General features: G+C 38.5%; 1 protein-coding gene across 23 annotated transcripts in view; it reads right to left on the bottom strand.

Moving 5' to 3' along the window:
• The window catches only part of PLD5 (phospholipase D family member 5), a 175,484-nt gene that overhangs the window by 123,539 nt on the left and 26,764 nt on the right, over window positions 1-25,181 (bottom strand). For 2 of the 23 annotated variants that reach the window (XM_080585172.1, XM_080585173.1), the window contains 2 exons: window positions 13,766-13,844; window positions 12,031-12,120 (listed from right to left, as the gene is read on the bottom strand). The exons of 12 other annotated variants lie outside the window; for them this stretch is intronic. In XM_080585172.1, coding sequence (XP_080441298.1) covers window positions 12,031-12,042 — 12 coding nt within the window. In that variant the 5' untranslated portion in view covers window positions 12,043-12,120; window positions 13,766-13,844. Of the gene's footprint in view, window positions 1-12,030; window positions 12,121-13,765; window positions 13,845-14,817; window positions 20,854-20,896; window positions 20,953-22,223; window positions 23,039-25,181 lie in introns of those variants that run through there. 9 more of the 23 variants (XM_080585152.1, XM_080585146.1, XM_080585171.1 and 6 more) reach the window with 8 other exon arrangements.

Below are 25,181 nucleotides of genomic sequence, written 5' to 3'. Positions count from 1 at the left end.
AGTACATTAGTGTAGAGTGAAGATTAACGTTAACCTGTCAGCTTTATCTAGTCACCATTACAAAGGAGATGTATTACTTGGGGAAAAAAAAAAGAAAAAAAAAGTAATTCAACCCTTGGGCAGTTCAGTAAATTTTATTCATGTCATAGAAAGAAGAGGAAAACTAAGAAACTCCGTTACAGAAATCTTTAAAAATGTAAGGCCATTGGTAGTTGGATTTATGATGGTAATAACATACTTGAGTTGCTTGGGTTTATTAAAATTAATGACCTTAATAAAAACAACAGCAATAGCTACATATAAACAGCATCTACACAAATTCAGAAAACTGGCTTCAATGGTAAAAAATAAAGCTATTAGTAACAGTGTCCAAAGTAATGCAACATCTGATGTGATCTATCAAAAAAAGCAATCCTATCTATTTAAACCCAGATAGTAATGTATTAGTTCTAGCCTTCAGAGACATACATTTTTTCTTCATTACTGTACAGGACCCTGGTGCTTTCTAGTTCCAAACACTGCGAGATGTTCTGTGTCAAAGCACAACTTCCAGAGAACAAGTGCAGTAGATTCATGAAGACAGAAGTTGGATTTTTACTTGCTTTTTATTTTAAGAATTAGGGTAATTAAGAAAAAGTAATGGTTGTCTAGCTTAAAAACAGCCTTTATACCTATTGATATATGTGATTTTGCATGTATATATTTCAGACAAATAAAAGCAGCAATGAAAATGAGTCTCATTGACTGCATACACAGGGGTACTGTGTACTTTCGCTATACAGCCTGCTTCTCTTTCACAAATCATAATGGAAGATAAATCTATTCCATCAGTACCTCACAGCCACCTGAGAAGAGCAGTCCTCAGAATTATCTCTGTTTTGCCTTTAATAGACATTTTATTAAGTTGTTTTTTCCTGATTTGAATAGACTGTGATTATAACAAAAGGTAGAGATATTTATCACCACTGAAAAGTAAGTAGAAAGGACAGGTTTCAGCTCCCTAAGTTGCTATAATTACCAAGGACTTGGTACAATGACTCTCATTAAATAGGAGGAGTCATACACTCAGTGTCTGTCAATGAAGCAAGATCCATTGAATTTAATGGAACAACTGGCACAAAAGTCACTATGTTGATATCATTAAGATGAATGAAAAAGTTCTGCTAGTCCCACTGGAAACTTCTACCTGATAAAAATTTTCTCCTAAACAGGATTAACAACTAACAAATGACGTAGGGAAGATAACTGCCATCACCACTTTACAGCTAAATGACGTAGGTAAAACATGTCTTTTCAGTGGTCAGCCAACACAGAGGAGACACAAAAACAGGCAGCCCGTTGCAGCTGGGCAATCTCTGGCTAGTTCTCTGGGCAGTCTCAACAGAGGAAATAGGAGTTTATTCTCTTCTATAATTTAACAGAGCTCTCATGATCTAAACCTAAATTCAGAGCTTACCAGGCCATGATTCTAGGAACACAGAACCAGCTATGTAAAAATTAAAGTTATTCAAAAAGAAAGAAAAAAATAGCAATTGAAAAATAAATTCAGTTGACACCAGTAAAACAAGGTTAACAAGGACTCTCAAAAACAGGAATTTTTTTACAGTCTTATGAAGCAGGATCTCACTCCTAACTTAAAAATACATTTTAACATCTCCATAACAGACCCACGTTCCTTACACCTACAAATGTAAATCCACTATGAAATTATTTTCTGGATTACTGGTTTCTAAAACTTAAGAACACCTAATATGCATCAAGACAGCAAAACAGCACTCCTTGCCTTATACAACATTGATTCTTCAGGTAGGAAGAATATATTCCAATTCAGATGATGAATGAGACATTTGCCGCTTTCTCCTATGCACTCTCCCTGCTTCTCTTCATTTAAAGATGCAACATGTACGAGACCAATGGTGATAGCCCAATTAGAGTTACATTAATGCACCATGAATTTCTTAGAGCAACACTAAAAGCAGCAATGCATCTTGAATTTAGATGCTGAAAAGGCTCATAAATTTAGACTGCCAATAACATACGCATCTTTGTATTATACAGTCTGCAGGAAGAAAAGCAGGAAAATTTACAGCTTTTTCTCTAAACTTAAGCAATGAACTTGAAAGTATAGCCTGATTTTAAAAAGCTATGAAAAATTATTCAGTAATTCAAAATGGCATTCAAAGAATAGGAGTCCCCTCCGTGACTTCAGTAACCAGAGAATAATTTTCCTTCGTGCTCTCTGTGTTAACATACTGTCATTTTCATTTATGCTTTGCTTTTAAAAAGCCAAATCAAAATTTCTCACCAAATCAAAGTATGCAAAAATCTACCCTGCAGAAGACAATGTCTTCCACTCCAAGAAGTTCCAAACTCCTGGTTGATTTTCAACCAAACAACTCCCTAAACTGATTCATTTCAAGTGATGGCACTGGCTAGAGGAAAGGAATGGGCCTGAGGCAGGATGGCAGTATGCAACTTGAACTGGGTCATTTAAGTTGCCTTGGAAGCACAGTTTGAATAGAGATGGTCTTGACAGCCTCCTGGAAAACCTTTCCCCTCTCTGCAGAAGCTGCACTGAACAAAAGTTGTTATGAACCATTGTAGCTGTTTGAGACAGACACTTTAAGTTGGGATATGTGAGCACTCCTTCTGTATTTCTGTTTTCAGCAATACTACAGCATAGATATATGAAATTAAAAGATACCATGGATATGCTCCACTCTCATTGCCTTGTTCCTTTTGTTCAAATATTTGCAAACTCACCATGGTCACTAGAGATCAGCAGAATGATTCTGTCAATGCTCTTCCATGATTTTCAAGCTATTAACTGAAACAGAAGACCTGTAAACTTGGAAAGCAAATGCACAGTTCTTTGTTGAAAAGACCGTGTGCTTCCCAGATGATTTTCTAGGAGTCCTAGGTGATTTGTAGCTATCAGGATTTGTACTATACATCTATCTCAACAAAAGTCATCACCAAGAAAAACTGAAGGCTGCAATTTTAATATTTTAGAATGAATTCACAGATTCCCCACTTCTACATCTAATCTGCAAATAGCATTCCAGGACTTTTTGCTGAAGGCTTCAGCACCAGAACTCATCGGAAATCCTTTTCTCTCAGCGCTGAGCAAGGAAAACTGCTTAGTTTATGAGATGATCTGTCACCAGTGCTAACCGCAACTTAGCATCAGGATCAACGTTGTGATCTTGATGATGGTTTGCAGACTGAAGGTAGGTTTCCACAATTTGAATTCACCCAAGTTTTAGCTGCACTGTTTTATACGCTGAAAGGAAAATATAGAGCATTTTCTGACAATGCTTATGCATTTTGAGGGCAAAGACCTGATGTTACAAAGACTTCCTCCTTCAAGTCTTCCCCCCACCTCAAAAAAAGTTGTGGCACGCTGACAAAACAGCATGAGGAAGTTTGGACTGCCACTGTCTAGGGAGCACATAGTCCGTGGGCAGGCAGACTATTTCATTTGCCAGAGCTGTCAAGCCAGCCCTTTCTACAAACACTAGCTTAAGACAAAATAAAAGAAAAATTATAATAAAATGTTTTAAAAGCTGCACGCAGAGTGCTGAAGCAAATGCATAGTAATTAACTGGTTTCCTGGGTAACCAAGAGCAAAATGATCAAATCTGCCTGCTTAAAATTAGATTTTTAAATTTACATTTAGACATTTAAGAGTTGCACAACTTCCAGGTGTTTTGAGCTGCAGCTGTTTTGATTAACTGCACCTCTAGTGAAGTAGAGAAGAGACAGGCCACAGTTTTGGGAATATAAACTCAGTAAGATTCCTCTTCTCCGTTCTGACTTCAGGATGAAGTATAGAAAGGGCCCGACTTGCCAATGCATCAGCACCCACCAGCTGTCAGCAGAAGTGACCTTTCAAAAATCTGAACAAGGTAAGACTCTAAATTTAAGCGTTAAGAATAGGTATGTCTGCCTACCTAAACACAGGTACAAATGTAGCCTGCAGTAATAGAGTACATAACACGAAAGGAGAGCTTAAAATCTGTCTGACTTTAGGGGAAAATTAATGGCACAAACCTGAGAAGAAAGCTTGGAAAATGGCTTCTCTCATCCCCCTCTGTATGTATCTGCATTTCTTGAAAGGGGCAACAGAGAAATGACACAGGTCATGTGGTTATTTCCCTGCATAAATCCACTAGACTATTCCCCTCATCCCGGTGGGCTTCCTGCCTCACAAGCCCAGTATGGGTGCTCTGCGTGCACTGCACATCCTTTTGGCTTTCTGTTTGTCAGTATCTGCAAGCACGAAATCTCTGTAATGAGCCGTGCAGCAATGACTTAAAGAACTACTTTGAAATTTTATTTACCACATGAAAAATGAAATGTGCACGCTGGCAGATGGGCAATCATGAAAGAGGTTTTGGACTAAATCATTTTTATTTCAGGAATAGATAAGCTCTTGTGCAGTTTTCTAAACCAAGGAATCAGACATCTGGAGACCTAATTGTCTTAGCTTAAAGCTTATTTCAATACTATTTTTTGTGCATGTTTTGGTATGTAGGAGGCTATGTACATGTGAAGGAAAATGGCATTAACTGGCTAATCAGTGATTTCACATTCCTTACAGATAAAGCCTGTTATGCATGTTTTTCTCTGGTTTGTACAAAATACTGGCCAGTTCCTGGTGTAACTTAACAAAACGACTGGATTCCCACTAAGTATGCATTTGTCCAGGTGGGTTACAATGCTGTAGTAGAAATAGCATGTGCATGTAGTTCACCGACAAGAAATCAGAAAATAACCTGCTGGAAAAAAATATGAAAAAAGAGGTAGTCTTCTGCAGTTCACTCTTTATTTATTTGTGAGAGAGACAGAGAGAGAATACGCACTCTGAAAGTGAAAAAAAACAACCAAACACCAACAAGTGACAGGTGGTAAAGATGCATCTGAATTATGTTTCAACTCTTTAAGGGGTAGAGTCATGGGAATTTTCATCTTTCAAAATAATTTGAAATCTTCTGAATGTTAATTCTCTATGGTATTTCCTAGAAGCTTTTCTCCACTAATTTAAGCACGAACAAACAACACTGAATTTTAATTAACTGTCAGGTACATCAGTGTATATTCCAAGCCTCCTCCAGGAAGCAACTATTTTAGAATTTAAGATAGGAGAGCGTTTATAACACAATAAATGATATGCTTCTCACTGCAGTCTGGTGAGTGCCAAGCCCTAAAGGTAGTAACGATTTAAAACAAAGCACCGTCTTCTATGTCTTGTATCCATTTCCCCAGAGAGTACTGTCCATTCAGAAATTACGCTTTTGATTTAAAAAATATATACACAATTACACAACATGGTCTGAGATCAGAGACTCAACAGAAGATACACATCACTACTGAAAATACAGAGACCTCTGTGAGGTCAGGACAGGATCTCCATATCTAGATTCTGCAAGTTTGCCATATACAGCTACAGATTTCACTTTGACCATTAAAAACAACAGCACCTATTTTTAAAAAGTCAGACTGTTGTATGGGTTTGTGTTGTGATTCCTCTTAAACCTAACAGAAATATGGTTTCATGGTTTGGGTTGGAATTTCACTGAAATGAATGTATATTGAATCCACCTACCTTTCCCCAATTGCTAAGATGCAGCGAGGTCAAAAACCTCTGCTGCTCTCTGTGCATCACGCGACACCGCAACACAGCAGAGGTGGCGAGAACGCTCAGCCGCATGCACAGCTCTGGTAATCACACCTTGTCTCAGCATGGCACAAAGACAGTTGCAATATCCTAACCTAACTCTTTCTCATTAACAAAAGTTTGCAGGAAAGCAAGATGAAATGAGCCAGTCTTTAAAACCGAGCAATGGCTAAGCTCCCATTTTCCAGCTATGGATTGCATATGGTCCACCCATTTTCAGCAATGCCATGGATTGCACCAGTTTTTGTTTTTTAAACACCACTTGAGTAAAGTCATTTGGTAGCACCAATGAAACCTCCCCAAAATAAATGATGGTGAAAAGCAATTGCCACAGCATGCTTTGCACTGCTCTTCTTCTGTCAGGCGTGGAAGCAAAATATTATGAAGCAACTTCTTTTCTTGGTGAAACACTCACTGGTGGTGGGTGCAGGCAGGGGGTGAGCACAGGTCTTGGCCCAGGCCCTCCTGGCAGCAGTGCCTGGCTGAGGGCCAACGCACCCAGCACCCTCTGGACACACGGGCACTTCCTGCTGAAGGTTTCTTGGGCAGCACGAAGAGCATAGCCTACTACATGGGGTTTGGCCAAGAGTTTTTCCAGGTGTGTCTAAGCTGTCCAGTCTTAGAGCAAAAGTCATCACACACGCCGCCTACAGCTTTATTTGGAGATAGTTAAAACAAACAAGATCCACTAAAGCTTTTTTCTTCCTACAGAAAATGGAAGAGTAGTGGGAACTGGAGTATTTTTTAACTGTTTAGGATGTGATTAATCCCAGAAAAGTCACAACACACCATACACAGTAGTAAGTACTTGCCAGATTTAGCCCTAAGGAACTGACTTTGTTTCCATATCAGATATCTGAGTCGCCTCTGAATTACTTTCTAAGTAACATAGGATTTAAAAGCAGGTGAATTAATATTGTCTCCTATTCTGGACATTCTTTAATGAAAAATGGGTATGATCTGATAACAGTGACAACCATGTACACAATTTAAAGGGTAATAAATAGACTGGAAAATCTACGTCTTCAGAAAGCTTTCATAGTCCCCATATTTCTGCAAAAGCAAATGATTTTTAAGCTATGAAACAAACCTTGACGAGAGTGGCCTGTATTAGTTCTATATTAAAATTCCCACAGAATAATACATCAATAACAATTTGATCTGAAATTCATTTCTGAAGAGACAAAGACTATCAGAAAAAAATAGTACTTTACAGGTAGGAAACAAAATATTCAGAAAAACTCTACACCACTAGAAAATTAATAACACATACTATAACTCCAGAGAAGTATTTTTTTTCCCTATAATTATCCATTTCTGTTAAGTACTTTCTCAAGCATCATCTTGCAGGTATCTTTTACATACATGCATTTAATTATATTGTTCCTGAAAAATCCTCCTACTCTCTCTCCATCTCTGACTGGAAGCATATAAGTGCTTCCCCACTACCATCAACAGTGTCACAGAACAGTGAATATTTTACTGGTTTTGGACCATTAAAATGATCCACAGCAAATGTACTACTTCCATAAACACGCACTAGAGAAATCATAAGGCTACTACAGACAGTAAGACTATTAAGGGCATTCTACATCAACATTCATTAGCAGTCTTTTAACATTTATTCACCCCTCAGATTCTGCTACAAATATTTTTACATTTCCTTTTATTAAAAAGAGAGTTTCATCAACTGTGAAGCCAACTTTAGCGAATGTATAAAAGAGGCACAGCATTTGCAGGATGTGTGACATACGAACAAGCCAAAAAAGACTACAGATATTAACGTAACACAAAGTCATAAGCTTATAAGTTCCAAAGTACTGTATAATAAACTTTCTGCTATAATACAGTTAAGAAACTGAAAGTTCTCTCTTTGTTTCACAGCATCATGAATGGTTTCTTCAGTTAGTTTGTTTGCATTCATGATGATTTTAAGGAGATCCAAAACCAACACAGTAGAAAGATTCATGTTTTTCCTGGTATGCTCTTACATTTGTTGGCTTTTCCCAGGCACTTCACTGTATATGCGTATGTCCTATTAGATTGCGGCACTGCTCTTCCTGTGAAGTGAAATGCCTAAACACTCACTTGGTAAGAGTTATGTGCATTAATCCCACGGAGGCAATTGTTTTTCTTAAAGACAAGAACAAACAACAGTTTGCTGCAAAGGCGCACACTGTATTGTTCCTATTTTTTCCTTCCAACAAACTTCTCATCCAAAATCATGGCCACCTTTTTTCTTGGGACCTAGCAATACAAGTTATCTGCCAACTCCAAGTCATGAAATCCGCCACTAAGACTAAAGATTCTTCCAAGACTCAGTCCTTCAAGATCTTCTGCAACTTATTAGAGCCCAAACTAAGCAATTAGGTTTGGATGACAAATGCATGAAAGACTTTGAAATGGAAAGTACACAAGGCACAGGTGGAGAAGGAACTGCCCATCACTTCCTGGCTACAGGGCCACACCCACACTGAGGCACAACGGAAATGCAGCCCACAATCAGCCCAAGCATACAGAGAGGAAGCAGCTAACAACATTTCATGATAGCTTCTGCAGCAAACAGATGAGAGCTGAGACTCCAATATATTTTGCCTGTAGCATTCCTAGTGTGCTGTATTCATCCCTCACACAGAACCTGTTTTCTCATGCTTTGCATGTATAAGAAAGACAATTTTCTCTCTAACTGTGCTGTAGGGGAAGAATTATTAGATGTAACTGCTGCTTTTGTGATTGATCCTCTGTAATAGTGGAATGAACAGTAGCATAAAAAAGGTTTCTTTCTAACATGCCTATCACTTTCGACAATCCTTTAAAGAGAAAAATAAGAAAATTAACAGCAGTGCAAGTAATAAGTTTTATATAGTCAGAAAATAACCTAACAAAGCCAAATTGACTTACAGGAACTTTTCGTCATGGAGTTCTTCAGTATTATCTAGAATTAGTCCCATCAATTTTTCCAATGAAAAGAGAAAAAAAAAAGATCATAAACACGTTTTTTGACCAGTTTTGCAGGCTGGTTTCAGTCAATGGAAGATTTTTTATTTTTACCTGAATGACTCAGAGGTCTACAGAGTGGCTCCTCAGTTACTCAGGACCCAGTTATCTCTGACAGTGTGTTTGGGCCAAATCAACTATATTTATATTTCCAAAACTTTTGTAACTTTCTCTCCAGAACTAATGCTGATGAAATCTGTATGATGTTACAAAGATTTTCCTTACTGAACATGAAGAACCAGAACAAAAGCTATTAAAAATATTGTTAGGGAAGAAGTAAAATGAGAGGTACAGTCTTACAGCATCCTTCTCCTTGCCATTTTTCCCAAATGAGTCTCCACTCAGTTATCTTACGACCAAATAAATACCCATTATATTGCCATACAGAGTTCTCCTTGTTACTAGATATGTGTATGGCGCATGCCCAGTATAGGAAAAAACAAGTCCGCAGTCTCTAGGCTGGTAGCCTGACACACGTGCACCATCTCCTATCCTGTGTCAAGGAGGAAAGCCACATCCCATCACATAATGGGGAGAAAGGACTAAAACACACAGTCCTCAGAACATCTCTGACCTACCCGAAAGGTCAGCACTGCCAAGTTAAAGCCATGACTACTAAAGCCATCTTGCTATGGGAACGGAGGCAGAAGAGCTGTGGGTTTCAACACAATATTTGTCTCCCTCTTCAATTGAATGAAGATCTACACCAGAAGTTGACAAAACTTCGTTCTGGCTTTGAGTCTCATTCCAAAATCTTCATGGATCCAAAAGCTTTAGCCATATACCTGAGGTGTATGTTGGTGAGCTGAGGGGAAGCAGAGCTCCTGGCACAGCCCTAGGGCAGTAGATGACACTTGTCTCAGAGTTCTCTACTCCATTATTACATGATCAATAGAGCTCACTGTGCAGCTGTATCCCCAGATGACACAGCCACGTTGGAAAACATAGTTAAAGAAAATCTTCTTAACAACTGAGATACCCAGTAGACTGAAAACTAAGTGCAAGAGCTAGAGGTACAGTGCTTCCCATCACCGTGCTGTGCAGTGGAGCAAGCCTGGAAATCCAGCCAAACTGTGCAAGAGTCTCCCACCAGCACACACTAACCAGCCTCGGATCTGACCAGAGCACACTCCTTATACAAGCACTGGAAGCACATCCTACAGTGCACAGCTCCGTAACTGATTCCTCTTACATCTCCATGCTATCAATTGTTATAGAGTTGTCAGTACCCTTCTGTCTTCTCCCAGCCTTTTTATTTATTTATTTATGTGGAAGGTCCACTCTAAGCCTCAACCTTAATTTTCTGCAGTATTCTCAATAAGGTCATGATGTATGCAAGCAATTATGTGCAGCAAAACATGGCATTGTTATGACAGTCATAACACATACGGGCAGCAGTCTTGTCCTGATATTTAATGGTCTAATATGAACATCACCAGATGCAGAAAAAAACAGGTATTACCTACCCACCTTCTCACTTTAGCTCTGTTTCTCAGGAAGCTGCTCCCTTTAATTATTTCACCTAGAGACCAGACTGACCTTTTCCCCTGTCTTCATTTTCCCCAGCCTTCCCTTTTGATGGCATGACAGGATAAAAGCCAACAGGACAGAATAAGGCTAAAAGCATCCCTTCTTAATAGCTTCTCTGTATATTACCCAGATGAAGGAATAAAACCCTGTCTTGAACAGACACAGCAGACATGCTAATACATTATGTAAACCACAGCAAATAATTTATAACTCCCTGAAAGCATCTCATTTTATGTCATGCTGCCAGTGTAATGGCACAATTTAAAACATGGATTTCAGCGAGCTAAACTTGATATGTGGAGTATACTGATAATGAATCAAAAAGAAAGCAACTTAAAATCCACCACCACCACAAAAAAAAAAAAATTATTCCAGTTTATAAATCCTTGCATAAACCTTTGTAACCTTGTTTCTGTCACATTTTGTTCACTGAAAGTATTCAGGCTCCATAAACATGGATGTTGAGATTTCAAAACACACGCTCTTTTCATTATAAATAAACTCAAGTATATACCTGGAGATATTTCAGCATTACATTTCAATTAAAGGTCAGAATGCTTATCTTTTTCCCCCTCTACATAAACAATATTTATGGAGCATGTAAAGTGTGTACTTCATTCTACGTATGGTGCACAAACTTGCTGGCATGGTAAACAGCCTGCCGCACAGCTATAGCGTATCACCTGAACAAAACTGTGCCAAAAGTTAGTTGAGCTATGTAAATTAGTACTAAGCACACACAATCTGTGATTTTACCAAAACTGTACTGTATTAGATTTCTTCTTTTTTGGCTAAGTCTGTTCAGCAGTAGTATTATGAGAGCCAGCATGAATGGACACACCGTGTTTTTGTTTTTACCAAGAAGGTGTCAGGAGAACAAGGCAAACAACTAGAACTGTAAAATCTGAGGATATTACCAAATCTTGAGTCAAGTTCATATCAGGTACAAAGCTATTGCTCCCCCTCACATTCCCCTATGTGTGAAATATAGTTCAAATATGTACAGTAGTATTTTAAAATACAAGATTATATTTTCAGGCAGATCATTGGACTTCTGTTTAGCCATTGGGATTTTAAAAAAATTATTTAACCCAAATTCATTTGTATGAATTTTATATCTAATTGTTGAGGTTGTTGTTTTGTGGGTTTGTCTTTTTCGTTAAATTTTACACTAAAAAGACACTTAAACTTCACTGTACCCAACTTCTCTTTCAGTAATCCTAGATCACACTTCATTAGAAGTTTTAACTACAATAGGTATGTTTACAACCTCCCAATTTTTCAAGTAAGGCTTGTACATTATTATTTTTTGCTGTTATTCACAAAAAATATTTTGAGTAATTAAACCTAGGTATCTAAAGCATTTGACAGTTTGCAGTGCTAACCCCTCTATAACAACTGAGTATTTGCATTCTGAAAGAACTCCTCTCATGTTAAAATTGTAAGAGGCTGTTCCACTTGGACTGAATGAGCCATTTATTACACGGCTGACTATTATTAAGGGTTCTTCATTTGGGGGATTGGGGAGATTCGTTCTTCTTTTCTACTGCCACCCCTTGCCCTATGACCAGCATATGCAAGATCCTTTCCCAAGCAATCCAAACTGAAAGAAACAGATCCCTTCTGATCTGCCTGCACTAATTACCTAACTAATCCATGTCAAGCAGGTCACAAAGCAAGTTTACTTTGGCTTAAACTTTATCAAGAGCAAATACATGGCAGTACATGAATGCTTTTGTTTCTAGAAGGGAATGTTTTCCTTAATTTGCTGTAATGGAAGGATATCTGCATTTGACTTGTATAGGAACTACAAAACCACACACCTGGAAATACATTTAACCTCATTTGTAATTCATCAAGTTCAGTGTTCATAATGAGAAAACGCAGCCAGATCTCCTGTCTCCAATCCTTTCCTGTACCAAAATTTCGAAAACAGGCATTATCAACTATGAGCACATTGTTTTCAGAGAATAAAAAACATTATTCTAAAGTCTCCTCAGTACTACAGAAGTACTTAATACATAGCAGTATTTAATGTATATTCAACATCGGGCATTTTTGACAAGAAACTAGTAGTTGAAAAAATGATAATGCTTAGATTCCTACTTAATATCTTTCCATGAAGCTTAAGTCTGGTTTGCATTCAGTTATTGATTTCCTAATCCATGGTGCATGTTGAGAAGGAAAACATAAATCTTTAATATATCAAAGTGTGTTTACAGTCATAACCTGGAGCATATAGGCCAAGATAACAATTTACTATTTACTATACTTCAGTATTTAATTTCTCTCTACAGAGTAAAACCACTTAGAATAGCAAAAGATCAGACAGCATTCAGGGATGGTTTTTAGCTCTTCCATACTAGTTTTCATACTGCTGAGCAACAACAAATACAACAGAAAGACGAAAAATAGCAAATCAGACATAGTTTCACATCTGCTGTACACTTTTCAAACTCCCATAGTTGCTCTTTTAAAATTCTCTGCTACCATTTGAATCACAAAGAGAATAATTTCCCACACATCAGCTGGGCTGTCAAGTAAGCATATTTCAGTACTCTCCAGACTTATTTAGTAATTTGTTTTCCTTTCACCCTGATGCACTGTAATTTCATAATCAATGCATTCCTGGACTTCAGTATGCACTTAAAATGAATGGCTGAGTTCCCATATAGGAGACTGTTGGTTGTTTTTAATTGAAATATACATTAAACCCAGTCTTGACAATGATTCTTGGGAGTAAACTGTACCCAGATATGCATTTCCACCCACCAATACTTTAATAACTAAAAAAACCCAAAAACTAATAAAAATATTTTATTGCATCTTCAGGCATTGTTTAAACTACTAGTAACATTGGTATTGATTTATAATAATTTCAAATTTTATATTCACGTGTTTTATATTCTACCTCTATTGTTTTTATATTCACAGTAGAATATTTAAATCATTACAGAGAATAAAATCACTACCCCAGGAAGTTCTCCTTGGTTATTTCTCCCCCCCAACACTAGAGAAACACAACATAACTGACAGGTCTTCACAAACTGAAAACCCAGGAAAATAAAAACTTCATAATTCCCTAAAAGTCAAAAGGTATCTACTAAGCATTTCTGTTCTTTAAAACAAACAAACAAAACACAACACCTAAAAGACAATATGTAAACATACAACCTACGTAAGCAATCAGCACAGGTTTATTCATATTTTTATGAATAAAGTCTCTGTCAGTGGTAATTAATGTAAAATTATATTAAAAGCCCATGCAGCTGTCCTTCTGCAATGGAACAAGTAGACAGGCTAACATTTTACATCCAATTCTAGTCAGCAGTCTTTCCCAATTTTAAAAGATTTTATATAAGCTGCACAACATGTTCAGTGCCAAAGATATTTGTCACCAACTTGCTTTGCTGATCTTATCCAGCAAAACATTGATAATGCCACTGTATCTTACACACTGTTTTTGGTTTAAATACTGTTTCCCTCCTAATTTCATCATCACCTTTTAAGCATTCTTTTCTAAGTAATAATCCACAACTGGTGAAAAGAGCTTCTTACCATTCTGATCCAATATTTTCCCCGTCTCTGGAGTCCAGAAGCAAGGAGCTGTTGCACTGCTTACTAGAGACACCGGAGGCTTTGGAAGCAGAGAATGTTTTATGTGGTTAAAATGTATCACCACTGATTATATTTCAGTCCCTCAATTCCTAGCCTTGATGCTCTGGAAATCAGCCAATCCAAGCAATAAAGAGGTTTGCAATAAGAAGTTGCAGAATTTTCACAGCAAATGCTTCACGAAAATGTTTTGCTTCTTGATACTTGTTTTTTATATCCACTAAATGTTAAAATAAATCCTGGCTCCCTCTTCCCTCCTCCTCCTCTTTTTTTTTTTTTTCCCCTTCAAAATGAGATTCATATATTGTTCACAAGGGACTTTAGCACTTGCTACAGCTAGGCACAGTGCAGACAGGCATCATGCCAGATTACGCATGCATCTCTGCCAAGATACCTGAATCTTGACTTGCAACACACCCTGTTATTCCAAACATGGATCTTCCTAAGGCAAAGCTCTTAACTTTGCCAAAACACACAGTGTTTTTGTGAGGCAGCCAAATGCCCCTTCAGATTACTAAGGATTATTTGCAATGTGGTTGTTCTTTGTTGGCTTTTTTATAAAACACTTTTTCCTAGTGAAGACAAGGTGGTAAGTTCCAAAGGGATAAAATGATCAAAGTGGCGCTCCTACTACACACTTCTACCACACACTTCTACGCCCATCCCTCTCAAAAATACACATCACAGAAAATCTCTCTGCAATGCTGTGACTATGATTAATTACTTAGTTCATATTATAACAGCCTTGGTGTTCCTAGTAACAGCCCAGGATGCTGCTGTGCTAGGGATACAAAAAAGGGAACAAAGTCCATGGAGTTTACTATCAGAGAACGCACTAAGAAATGAACAGGGATACTGAATCAAATCAGACAATAATGTCTAGTTTAATAGGTACTTACAATAATACCCCAGCAACCTGGCCATTTCCAAGCCTTTTGGGGCATCACAATAAAGGAGTTTTAGAGAAAGCCTCCATAGTCTCCTGAGGATCCTACCTTGGAGATGCTCTCAAGGAGCAAGCATATCATTGTGTGAAATTTTGATGAATGCATGAAAGAGGATGGAGTGATGCTTCTGCCATGACTGAGAGTTCATAAAGGTTCAGGAAAGTTAAGACCATGCTCTGTGTAAGGAAGAAAAAGAAATTCAGAAAAGATGCTCACATCTTTTTGTAACAGGATACAATAACAATTGCCACAGGATCTGTTTGAATGTGTATGACAATGCAGGTCTGACCTGAAGGAAAGCAAGAAAAAGGATGATGGACTAATTGGGAAGCAAGTTGAAGAAAAGCTGGACAGAAATTTAAATTCTTTGCTGAAACAGCAGTGAACTTATTTTAAAATAAGATAAACAAAATTTAGATATCAATAACACTGACATTTATTTTTGAACACAGATAAAGATCAAAGCAATAAGTGACATGCATGTTATGGACATCATGGCGAGATAGGTTGTTTCCCAGACTGACAAGGAAGCAGAAGTGGAGGAGTTTACAGGAGGCCTGTTTTAGCTAGATATCTAGCTCAACAGCCACAAAAAGCTCTCTTCAGTTCTGGCTGAAGAAGAAAGGTCTGTAATAGACATATTTGCAAATCTTTATGACAAAGATGAACGTGATTACATTTACAGATGAGAGCATCTGCTACAGGTGAATAAAAGAAGGAACTACAGTTCAACCCCTAAGAAACACAGCAAGATAGAGTGGAAAGAGGCATTGAAAGAATGATTAAGAATACAAGTGGGAAAAATTAGGAAAAACAGGGTCTGCTTCCCTGAAAACAGACAGAATTTCACAGAGAAAATGGGCAACAGTATCTAAGATAATCGCTATGCTACAGGAAATCAGAACAGAGGACTGGCTTTTTTACTTGACCAGAAAGCTGTCCACAGGAACTTTGCCATGAGCAGCTTCAACAACATGCAAGGAGCAGGAGCTGCACTGTGAAGTGCCCAGCGCCACAGCACAACTTAAGCAGGGACAGGAAGCAACTCATACAGCCACATGGGTTGGGCTGTTAATGGACACAAATTCACAAAAAGATACTGGGATAGTGATCAAATGCTGAATATGAAGACATGCAGCCACCACCTGACTGTGTGGGTTTCTGCAGTAAGTATGTATGAAGTCAGGTGATATGGCCCTATGCATACATACAAACCTCAGAGTTTGAAGTCAGGCAAGGCAGCCAGAATGCTTCTATTTTGTTAATGAACAGTTAAGAATTATTTGAATGCATACAGATTTCAGAGTGAATTCTGTCACCATCTTCTCATAATTAAAACACACCTCCCAGATTCAAGTGCAAATATCACCTCCTAAACTCAACTAAAAGACATTTCTGCACAGAACAAGCACTATCAATACAACTGTACAGGCATAAAAAATATTCAAGTTAATAGACTTACTTTAACATTAGCACTCTTGCTTCAAAAGGTCATCTTTTTCACTTAAACTCCTTCCAACATACATGCTGAGTGTCCACATGGTAAAAACTATATGATGATATAAATGCAATACCTTAAACTTGAACCTCAATTTTTACATCTAGATAAGCCTTAAAGATGAAATATTTTCTTTGCCTTACACTGCCATAGGATCCACACACAAAGGGGAACTTATATTTTCTGAACAGGTCTATAATTTTTCCTTTTTATAAGAAATCATCTTCCCCCAGCTTTGAGTTAAAACCCTTAACTTAATCCTGTGCTGACTGCTTTCGGCCTTCTCATGCAAGGGCAGGTATATATTGCCAGACTTTACTCTCAGCAGAGTACCTGTGATCGGGAGCCCCATGCTTCAGAGGCCATTTCAAAAGTGAGATCAAAGCTCTCAAAGGCATCAGACCACTTTCTTTAAGCACCTGTAGCAGCCCACATAGTAAAAACACTTACTTAGGCAGCTTTCCTTGAGAATTAATGTTTTCAATGACAAAAGGAAATCCCTGAATGCTCTAAATGATCAAGGAACCCAGACCGAGGCTGGCTGACACACTAAAGTTTTGATCAAAGCAATCTGATTTTTGTGATGAAAATATCTCATGTTGTCAGATCTACTCCTGCCTTCATGCATGCACGTCCTTTGCAGCACCTGAACCCTAGACACCAGAGCTTTCAATCTGCAACAACTGAACAGCTGTATAAAGAGGTACCAAACAAAGCAATTGATCAAAGAATTTTTGCCCTGGTAGAATTTCTTTTATTTTGGCATTTCATTGCTGCCTTAAGACAGGAGGGGGGGGGGGGGGGGGAAGTATCTCAAATTTTCATTAAATGAAAAGTCCTAGAAAAATTAAATACAGAACTGTTGAGTCATTCTGGATTTGCTTGAGATGCCGCAAAGCCAAACAGAACACGCAGTGACAATTTTCTTGGCACACCCTGTAAGCCTGTCCAAATTGTCACCAGCATTGTGAAGCAACATCTCTCCCCCTAGATTGTAATAAATAATGAAAAGACCAATGGACATTTTGCTATGAACGGCTAAATATAAATCATAGCTCTAATGAGTAATAAGACAAATGTATGCACTATTATTTGACTTCACAGAACAAAGATGAACTAGTTTATGCCTGTCTACAGGAATTCTAAACATCAGAAAACCAAACCAAATGCACAACTTCAAAAACACCTACACAAAACAGGAAATTTATTAATAAAAGACTGAATTATAAATAATTTAATATTTCACAAAATATGTTTTTTCCCCTAATCTTTCTCAAAAAATTTCACTCAGAAAAGGTATAAATCCATAATGATTATCTATACAGAAAGACACATGCATTTTCTCAGTTTAAAGATATTCCGTTCAATCAGGAATGGGAAAGCAGTAAACCAGGGTGGAACACAGTAGGACTTTTCAAAATCTTTAGGCACCCATGTAGCTTAAAATCCAAGCCCAGATACTTTCAGTGGGGAGTTTAGCCTGTGCTTGCCAGGTAGACAACATAATTCTGGATTTTATTGTTAAAGGCTTAGAGCAAAGGGAAAGGTTCTTAAAAACTACCATAATGGTAGGGGGATGGATACACAAGACTGCAGAATGGATACAGCTGCAAACATCTTTGTTTTCTACCTTTCTGCATAGACAGCAGATGACCAGAACCACAAGACCTACTACTCTGGGAGCAAGAACCATATTCCTATTTTACCGTGACATTATTCGCATACAGCAAATGTCAAGACTGCACTTCAGATAGCAACTTCTCCCTTTGCTTGGGTCTTTTCAACACCAGGCCCATTACGTCAAGATAATTTCTAACATCCTGGCAGTTTATTGTAGGTTTTGTCTGTCAATATCCCAACTGATTTTTCAGCAGTGGTTGAACACAGCACAAGAACCCCTGTAGAACAACAAAGGCTGTTCTTACCAGTAAAGACTCTACTCAGCAGTAGTCAAAGGATGAAGCATGGCCCTAAAAGTTCATCTTTTTTGTAAAGTCTGCTTGCCTTACCCAGCCCTAAACTGATGTGCTAGCTCACCAAGCGGGCAATGATCCTGTCCAAAGCCACTGCCTGCTATTTAAGTGGGTAGTATCAATACACAGACCATGAGGGGTTTTCATGGTCAAGACCAAACATTGCTTACAAATTTCAAATAAATATTTTCCCATTATTTTGGGAAGAGCTAAAGTTGCGAGTAAGAGGTAAGAACAGCTGCAAAAGAAACGCCATCACATTAAATATATTTTATTTTTGAGATAAAGTTCTCGTATTGATCAGATGCAGCTGCAAAAACATATGAGTGCTGCCTCCCAGAGTCCAGCTGCCTAGAAACGATTTTTTCTATTTTGCTGTGGAGCACTGATTCAGTGCCCAAGGAAGCAATCCTCAGCCGCTGCAAAACGATTACTGGATTCTCTGCCAACCCTTACACAGAGGGGGTCACACAGGGCCACCCCAGCTCCAGTTATACATAAACCCAGCCCTCTCTGTCGCCTGAACAGCTCTGCCACATAGCAGCTTCAAAATGGAGTTAAACCCATCCCTCTGGCTCACATGCACATGAATTCCTGCTCACACAAGCCCGTAATGGAAAACGCAGCTGCTAGGCCCACCAACTCCAAGACAGCTGTGCAGTCCCTGCCACCCACCACTCGTAGCGCACCTGGAGCAGCCCAGCAGTGGCACAGCCTCCGCAGCACCCTGGGAGGCTGGAGAGGAGAGGCACAGGAGTGTGGCACAGAGCTGCACTGGGAAGGTGGGCGGCTTTCACCCCCGGTCATCACCAGAGGCGATGATGCTGTTTCTATGCCCAACAACTCAGACCAGCACAGCACGCTTTGATCTAACTACTGAAATTAGCACACAACTGTACTTGTGCTCCAAAGCAAAAAACAAATGTTTAAGGAGTCCTGTTTAAAGTAATTTAGGTTCTAAATTTCTAGTGGTGGTTTGAGCACCAAGTCACTGTCTTATCCGCAACAGATCACTACTTTGCAACATTTACCCAATACCCATGCCAAGCATCTTTCCATCACAAAGGAACTCAAGAAATGCTTCTAAAAAAGCCAGATACAAATAGTCTGATTCTATGTTTTTCCAACCAAAAGAAAAACAAAACAACAACAAAAAAGCAACAAAAAAACACTACTCTTTTCCATACAGGTTAATGAAGATGGTACATAGCCTTTAAATACTGAAATTGTTACCAGCGTAAGACCTTGTCAGTAAACAAACCATTTCTACCACTGAAAAAACTGGTTAACGGAGCAGCATTTCCCCCAGTAACTTCCATTGCCAAAGAAATACCTGCCTACGTTCACTACAGGAAGAAAGCACTTAAGTGTCGATATAAATGAGTGCATCTTTCACTTTCGCGTTGCTTTCAAGGCGACTCCTGCCAGGCGCTCTCTTCCTCTCCCTTTCACCACGAGAGGGAGGCACAGCATTGCTCGGACTCCGTTCGCCACGAACGGAATAAATAGCAATCGCAGAAGTTAGTCATTATCTCACAACAACCACTTGAATTAACTCAATTAAGCTAAGCAAGAATGATCACGCTATATGCTAGTGAGTACTTAATAAAACAGATTTTTATACAAAAGCTTACATAATGTATACACTGCAAAATAGCCAATTTTAAAAGCAGCTACTCATGATACATATGTTGGTATTTGGTCTCCTACGTAACAAAATTAGCTGTGTTGATGTAATTCAGTTTTGTTTCCATGTGAAGTTACACGTAATATGATTTTCCTGTATTATAGAAGACATTTAATTCTGCTGCAGTACTCTGCCTAATGCCAGTCTCAAACTCGGATAGAAGGGGAAAAAAATGGCAAGAAGATCAAAGCTACTGCCATTAAGTTGAGACTGGTCTGAGAGAAGTGGAGAACAGGAGTAGAACAAGGAGAAATTCAGGGTTTGGTGTGACCTTAGAGCTACAACAGACGAGGGTTATGTGTCTGACTTCCACAATCACGACATTCTTACAAAGCTGCATTCAGAAAGCTGGTTCCTGATACAGAGATACATGCTTCAAAGGGATGGCTCTGGAAAACTCCAGAGGAAATAGAGGCACAGCAGGGTACTACTGAATGGTCATATGGACAAGAAAAGGCTCAGAAAGGCACTGGGTGACCAAGAGTCATCCAATAGCGACAACAGAGTACCTTACAGACATGGTGGCACAGTATGAAGCAACAGTGTTGGGAGAGTGCCAATTTCTTTTCCAGCATAACTAGCTCAATGACAGCTACAACCCACTTCAGAAATCAACATGCGAACCTCACCAACTGATCCTTGGGGAAGGAACTGGTCCTAAGAAAGAATTCAAAAGTAGCTGAACAGCTCCAGCGTTTGTTCAGGCACCAGACACTAGCACACCAAATGAAGTAAGTGGCACTGATTAAACCCCCTCCAAATAAAAAGAGGCTATCAGCAAGAATAAAGCAAGCAAAAGACTGCCACAGATTTGTGAGAGCTTGAGAAGTCTAAGTGTACACTATATGCATCCCTAGCACAGAATGAGCAAGAAATGGACCTGCACAGTGCTGAATGACCTATATGAGATCAGGATTCCCTTTGCCATGGAACAGGAACAGCAAGGAATATCTTAATGTCAACACATACCTGGACTGCCATCCTATGAGCTGTCATTCTACCCAGCGTAAGCTCTGTAAGACAATCTAAGCAGATAAAGTTAGGAAACAGTCTTAGAGAATATGGAAATAAAATGCAGTGGGATTTGGCCCAGGAATGGACCCTACAGGGCAGTCATCTGAGGTGCACTAGGGGGTTATCAAAGAAGCCCTAGATATCACAGAACAGTCTCTATCCACCCATGCACAGTGAAAACAGAAGAGCAACAGAAAACAGATGCTATCAAGTAGTCATATGTGATCCTGCAGGTACATTACTGTCAATTCAAAAAGTCAAAGTGGGAAATACCCAGAAAGGACTGCGACAACAAATAAATTAAAATAAATAAATAAATAAATCAGTGTTAGAGCTGAGATTAACAAGGACACTTGAAACAGGAAAAGATAGCAGAGACAAATACTCCAATACTCCACAGGTTTTCTTGATGCTCTGAGAAAATGACTTTCTGAAAAAGTGATCAGAGGATTACCACAACTTTCACCAAAACAACAGACTGAAAGACCTGACTGCATCTTGGGAAGAGACACAGCAAGTGGTCAGACAGCTTAACAGAAACCATCTCTAGAAATGACAGCACATCTGAAAACCTCATGATAGTAGCAGATGATAATCTAGTCCCCTTACAGCTAAGTGTACAAGGGAGTAGAACAGGGAAGAGTTGACTTTAGCAACAAGATCTTTGAGAGGCTTTTGGAAAAACTACACAAGCTTCTGAACTAAATTCTTTAACCAAAATCCTATCCATGTTGGAAAAAAAAAAAAGAAAGAAAGAAAGAAAGAAAACTGAATTAAGGGATGGGCTGTTTTCCTAAAAGACGGATTGACAGCGCAGCTGAGGCTTTTCCCTAAACTAGTTGTGGGCAAATAAATTTTAGCAAGCTTAAAAAAAAAAAAAAAAGAAAGAAAAAAGTCCATTCAAAGAAGTGGAGTATTCCTTGTCAAGCAGTGTGTGGTGCCTACGTATGGAAAAGTGAAGTCAAGAGTCTCATAATAAATTCTACAAATAGCTGGTTCAAAACAAACAAACAAACAAAAAAATGAGTTGCCAAAGAAGAGAATGTTTTCTCACTCTGGAGATTGATAGTCAGAATTGCCAGTCCAGTGACCAAAAGACTCAAAGCACATATACATGAAAATTAGATTATCAATCTGCTGTTATACAGCTAAATTTGACCTAAAAGGCACATAAAAGAAATATCTGGCAAGTTTGTCGCCACAGATTTGCAAGTACGCTTACATAATATATATTTATTATGTAGACTAAACAGAATATAAATAGTATATAAATTATACTTACATAAACTACTGTGATGTGATGATCCCAGCCAGCAAGCACCATACAGCCATTTACTCTCTTATCCCCCTCAGTGGGACAGGGGAGAGAATAGGAAGAGCAACGCACGGAAACCCACAGACTGAATATGAACAGCGTAACAGGCAAAGAGGAAAAAAAAAGAGCAAGCGACCCAAAGGACTCAACATCTCCCCCAAGCAGAATGATGCCCAGCAACAACTACCACAGAAGTCAACACCCCGTGTCCCCCACCCCACTTGTTGCTCTACACCTCCAGTTTGTATTGCTGAGCATAACGCTGCATGGCATGGAATACCCTGCTGATCGATTTGGGTAAGCTGTCATGGCTGTATCCCCTCCTACCAACCTCTTGCCCACCCCAGCCAGCTCACTGTGGGTGGCAAGCGAGAAACAGAGACTTGGTGCTTTACAAGCATTGTTCAGCAAAAGCCAAAACATTAGTGCTTTATCAACACCGGCTTAACCACAGATCCACAACATGGCACCATTTGGTGCTGTGAAGCAGGCTGACTGCATCCCAGCTGGACCCTGTACATCTCTTCTACAACACAGGTGACTGTCATTTCAGGAGACAGCAGGGCAGCAACCTGGGCAGCTTCCTGCACTTGCAAGGTCTTAACATGAGAGCATGTTGCTATTTCCCCGAAGGCAACACAGAGCTGATGCTGACTCAAAAGACACCATGGAGAAATAAATGATCTAAAATCAGATACAACTTAACACATGGATATTCTCAGCTTTGCTCTTTGATGTTTCTAATGTTTGCCTGGAGTCAGCTGGTAAGATGACATCAATAGCTGTAAGATGGAAACAAGAGTGAGAAAGAGCTGATCAATAAAAAAAAAAACTTAACTTCTCCAATCATCTTCCAGATGAATGATGATCATCTGCTTGTAAGGCTGTGTTCTTCAGGCTAGCAGGAAGTGACTGGACAGTGGTACAGAGTACCAAATTTAAAAACACTGTATGATGAAGCATGAGGCAGAACAAGAATATACGACGTGCCTGGTGCATACAGTCATTATACTACACTGGCAGAGGAAGAAAGAAATAACAGGCATTTACAGTAATTTAGATTAATACTCACATTTTTGCAGAGTAGCTGAAAGCTACTGTTCAGAAATTTAATGTTAGGTAATGAATAACGTAATGAACTTATTACTGGTCAAGCTGAACTGAAGACACAGCGTAAGTTCATTAATGATTTAATCATCTAATGATTTTAAGGTGTCTGAAGTTAGTCCCAGGGGTAATTAAGGCCTGGGTATCCTTCTAGGCCAAATACTTTGCTGGTTTAGCACATGCTGCTCCTTGTAATTTCAGCTGTGTTTCACTTGTTTATATGACTGAAAAATATGGCCTTGATGAGATTGTAGAATGCCAGTCTGACCTGTCAGGTAAAAAATTGCTTTTGAAAAACTAAGGGCTGATAAATATATGGAGAGAATCCCACATGCTATAGGGGAAAAAAAAAAAAAAAAAAGTCTTAAGTCTCTTACTCTCTTCCTTTGGGTAATGGCTCTTGGATGATTAAACTATTACCCCTCACATTAAAGAAGTCCCAATGCCATTTATTTACCTGCAAAATGCTAAGAACATGCTTTCCCAGGTGATGCACAAAACCCTGCAGAGCAGTGGCCAACTCTCTTATTCTGAAATTTTACAACTAAATCACACTACTGCTTTCCACTATTGACTCACAAATTTTGTGCATTCCTAAAGAGGCAGTTTAATTCTACAGTTAAAAAACACTGGACTTCAAAATGTAGGCAAAGGAAAAACAAATCTGAAGACACAGAAGAATGATTTGCCAAGTATTACCAAATATGTATCAGACATGTCAAATGCATACTTTTGCCAGATCAAGAGTCTTGACTGGAGCTAGGCAAAAGTAAACAATTTTAACCTGCATATAAAATTGGGGTCACAAAATAGCCCTAAAACAGAAAATTCACATCAGAAACTAAAAAATTCAGACAACTCACAAAAATTATGACTACTAAACATAAGAGTGCACTAAACAACAAGAGTAGTATCCAACTGTGCTCTCTATGTTGTTTGTTGAATACTGCGATTTTCTTTTCAGCTTCATTATTTACAAGGATTACACATAACATTTCTGCAGCTAACAGAATAAAACTTGCTGAATATATAAAGTAATTTCCTTAAGACAGTAACAGTCTTTGAATCTGCTATAAATAATTTGACCACTAACCGGAGACAAAGCCACAACATGTCAACATTGTTGGCATAGTTTACAGGAACTATTCAAGAACATGAATTAGCCTAGACTGAGTTGCACACTTCTTTCTATGGATCTGAACATTTGATTTATTTATTATTTTATTTACCCTTTACAATTAGAGAAATTATGTTTGAATTATATTCTATTAATATCTGGAGATAGATAAAGAATGTCAGAGGTGTCAACATCTTTCTCAAGGACTGCATTATCATGTTTTTCAGATATTTTATGTTTTCCAGACAAAAGACTGGAAGTCTCAAAACAGAGAAGTTGATTGCTTCATAAAAAGCAGTCTCAGAAAATGAAATCTTCAAAGCAGGTTTTTTTATGTATATATATATTTATTTATATATCGGAGAGAGAGAGGTACCTTCTGACTACCTTCTAGTAGGCTATTTTCAAAGCTTTACTGAGCCCTCTGAGCAATGAAGAACCTCCACCTCAGCCTTGATTTAAGAAAAATATATAAATATATATTTGTGTAGGAAAAAAACCAGCAGATTCTCCCCAACCCTGCACACCAAAGCTTCAACCCCATAAAGTGAATTTGTAAGATTATGTGAACATAAGGCCTACCTCATTTTTCTGAAGAGTATATTTTTTGGCTGTATGATGGATATGTCTAAATTAGTATTTTATCTTGCTTCAAGAATGTATTTTTGTAAATGTACAAGTCTCTTAACCATCTCAGTCTT

Source organism: Anser brachyrhynchus (genome assembly GCF_964034855.1).
Source record: "Anser brachyrhynchus genome assembly, chromosome: 3".
NCBI classification, from domain to species: Eukaryota; Metazoa; Chordata; class Aves; order Anseriformes; family Anatidae; genus Anser; species Anser brachyrhynchus.
This window is presented reverse-complemented; position numbering and strand designations above follow the sequence as displayed.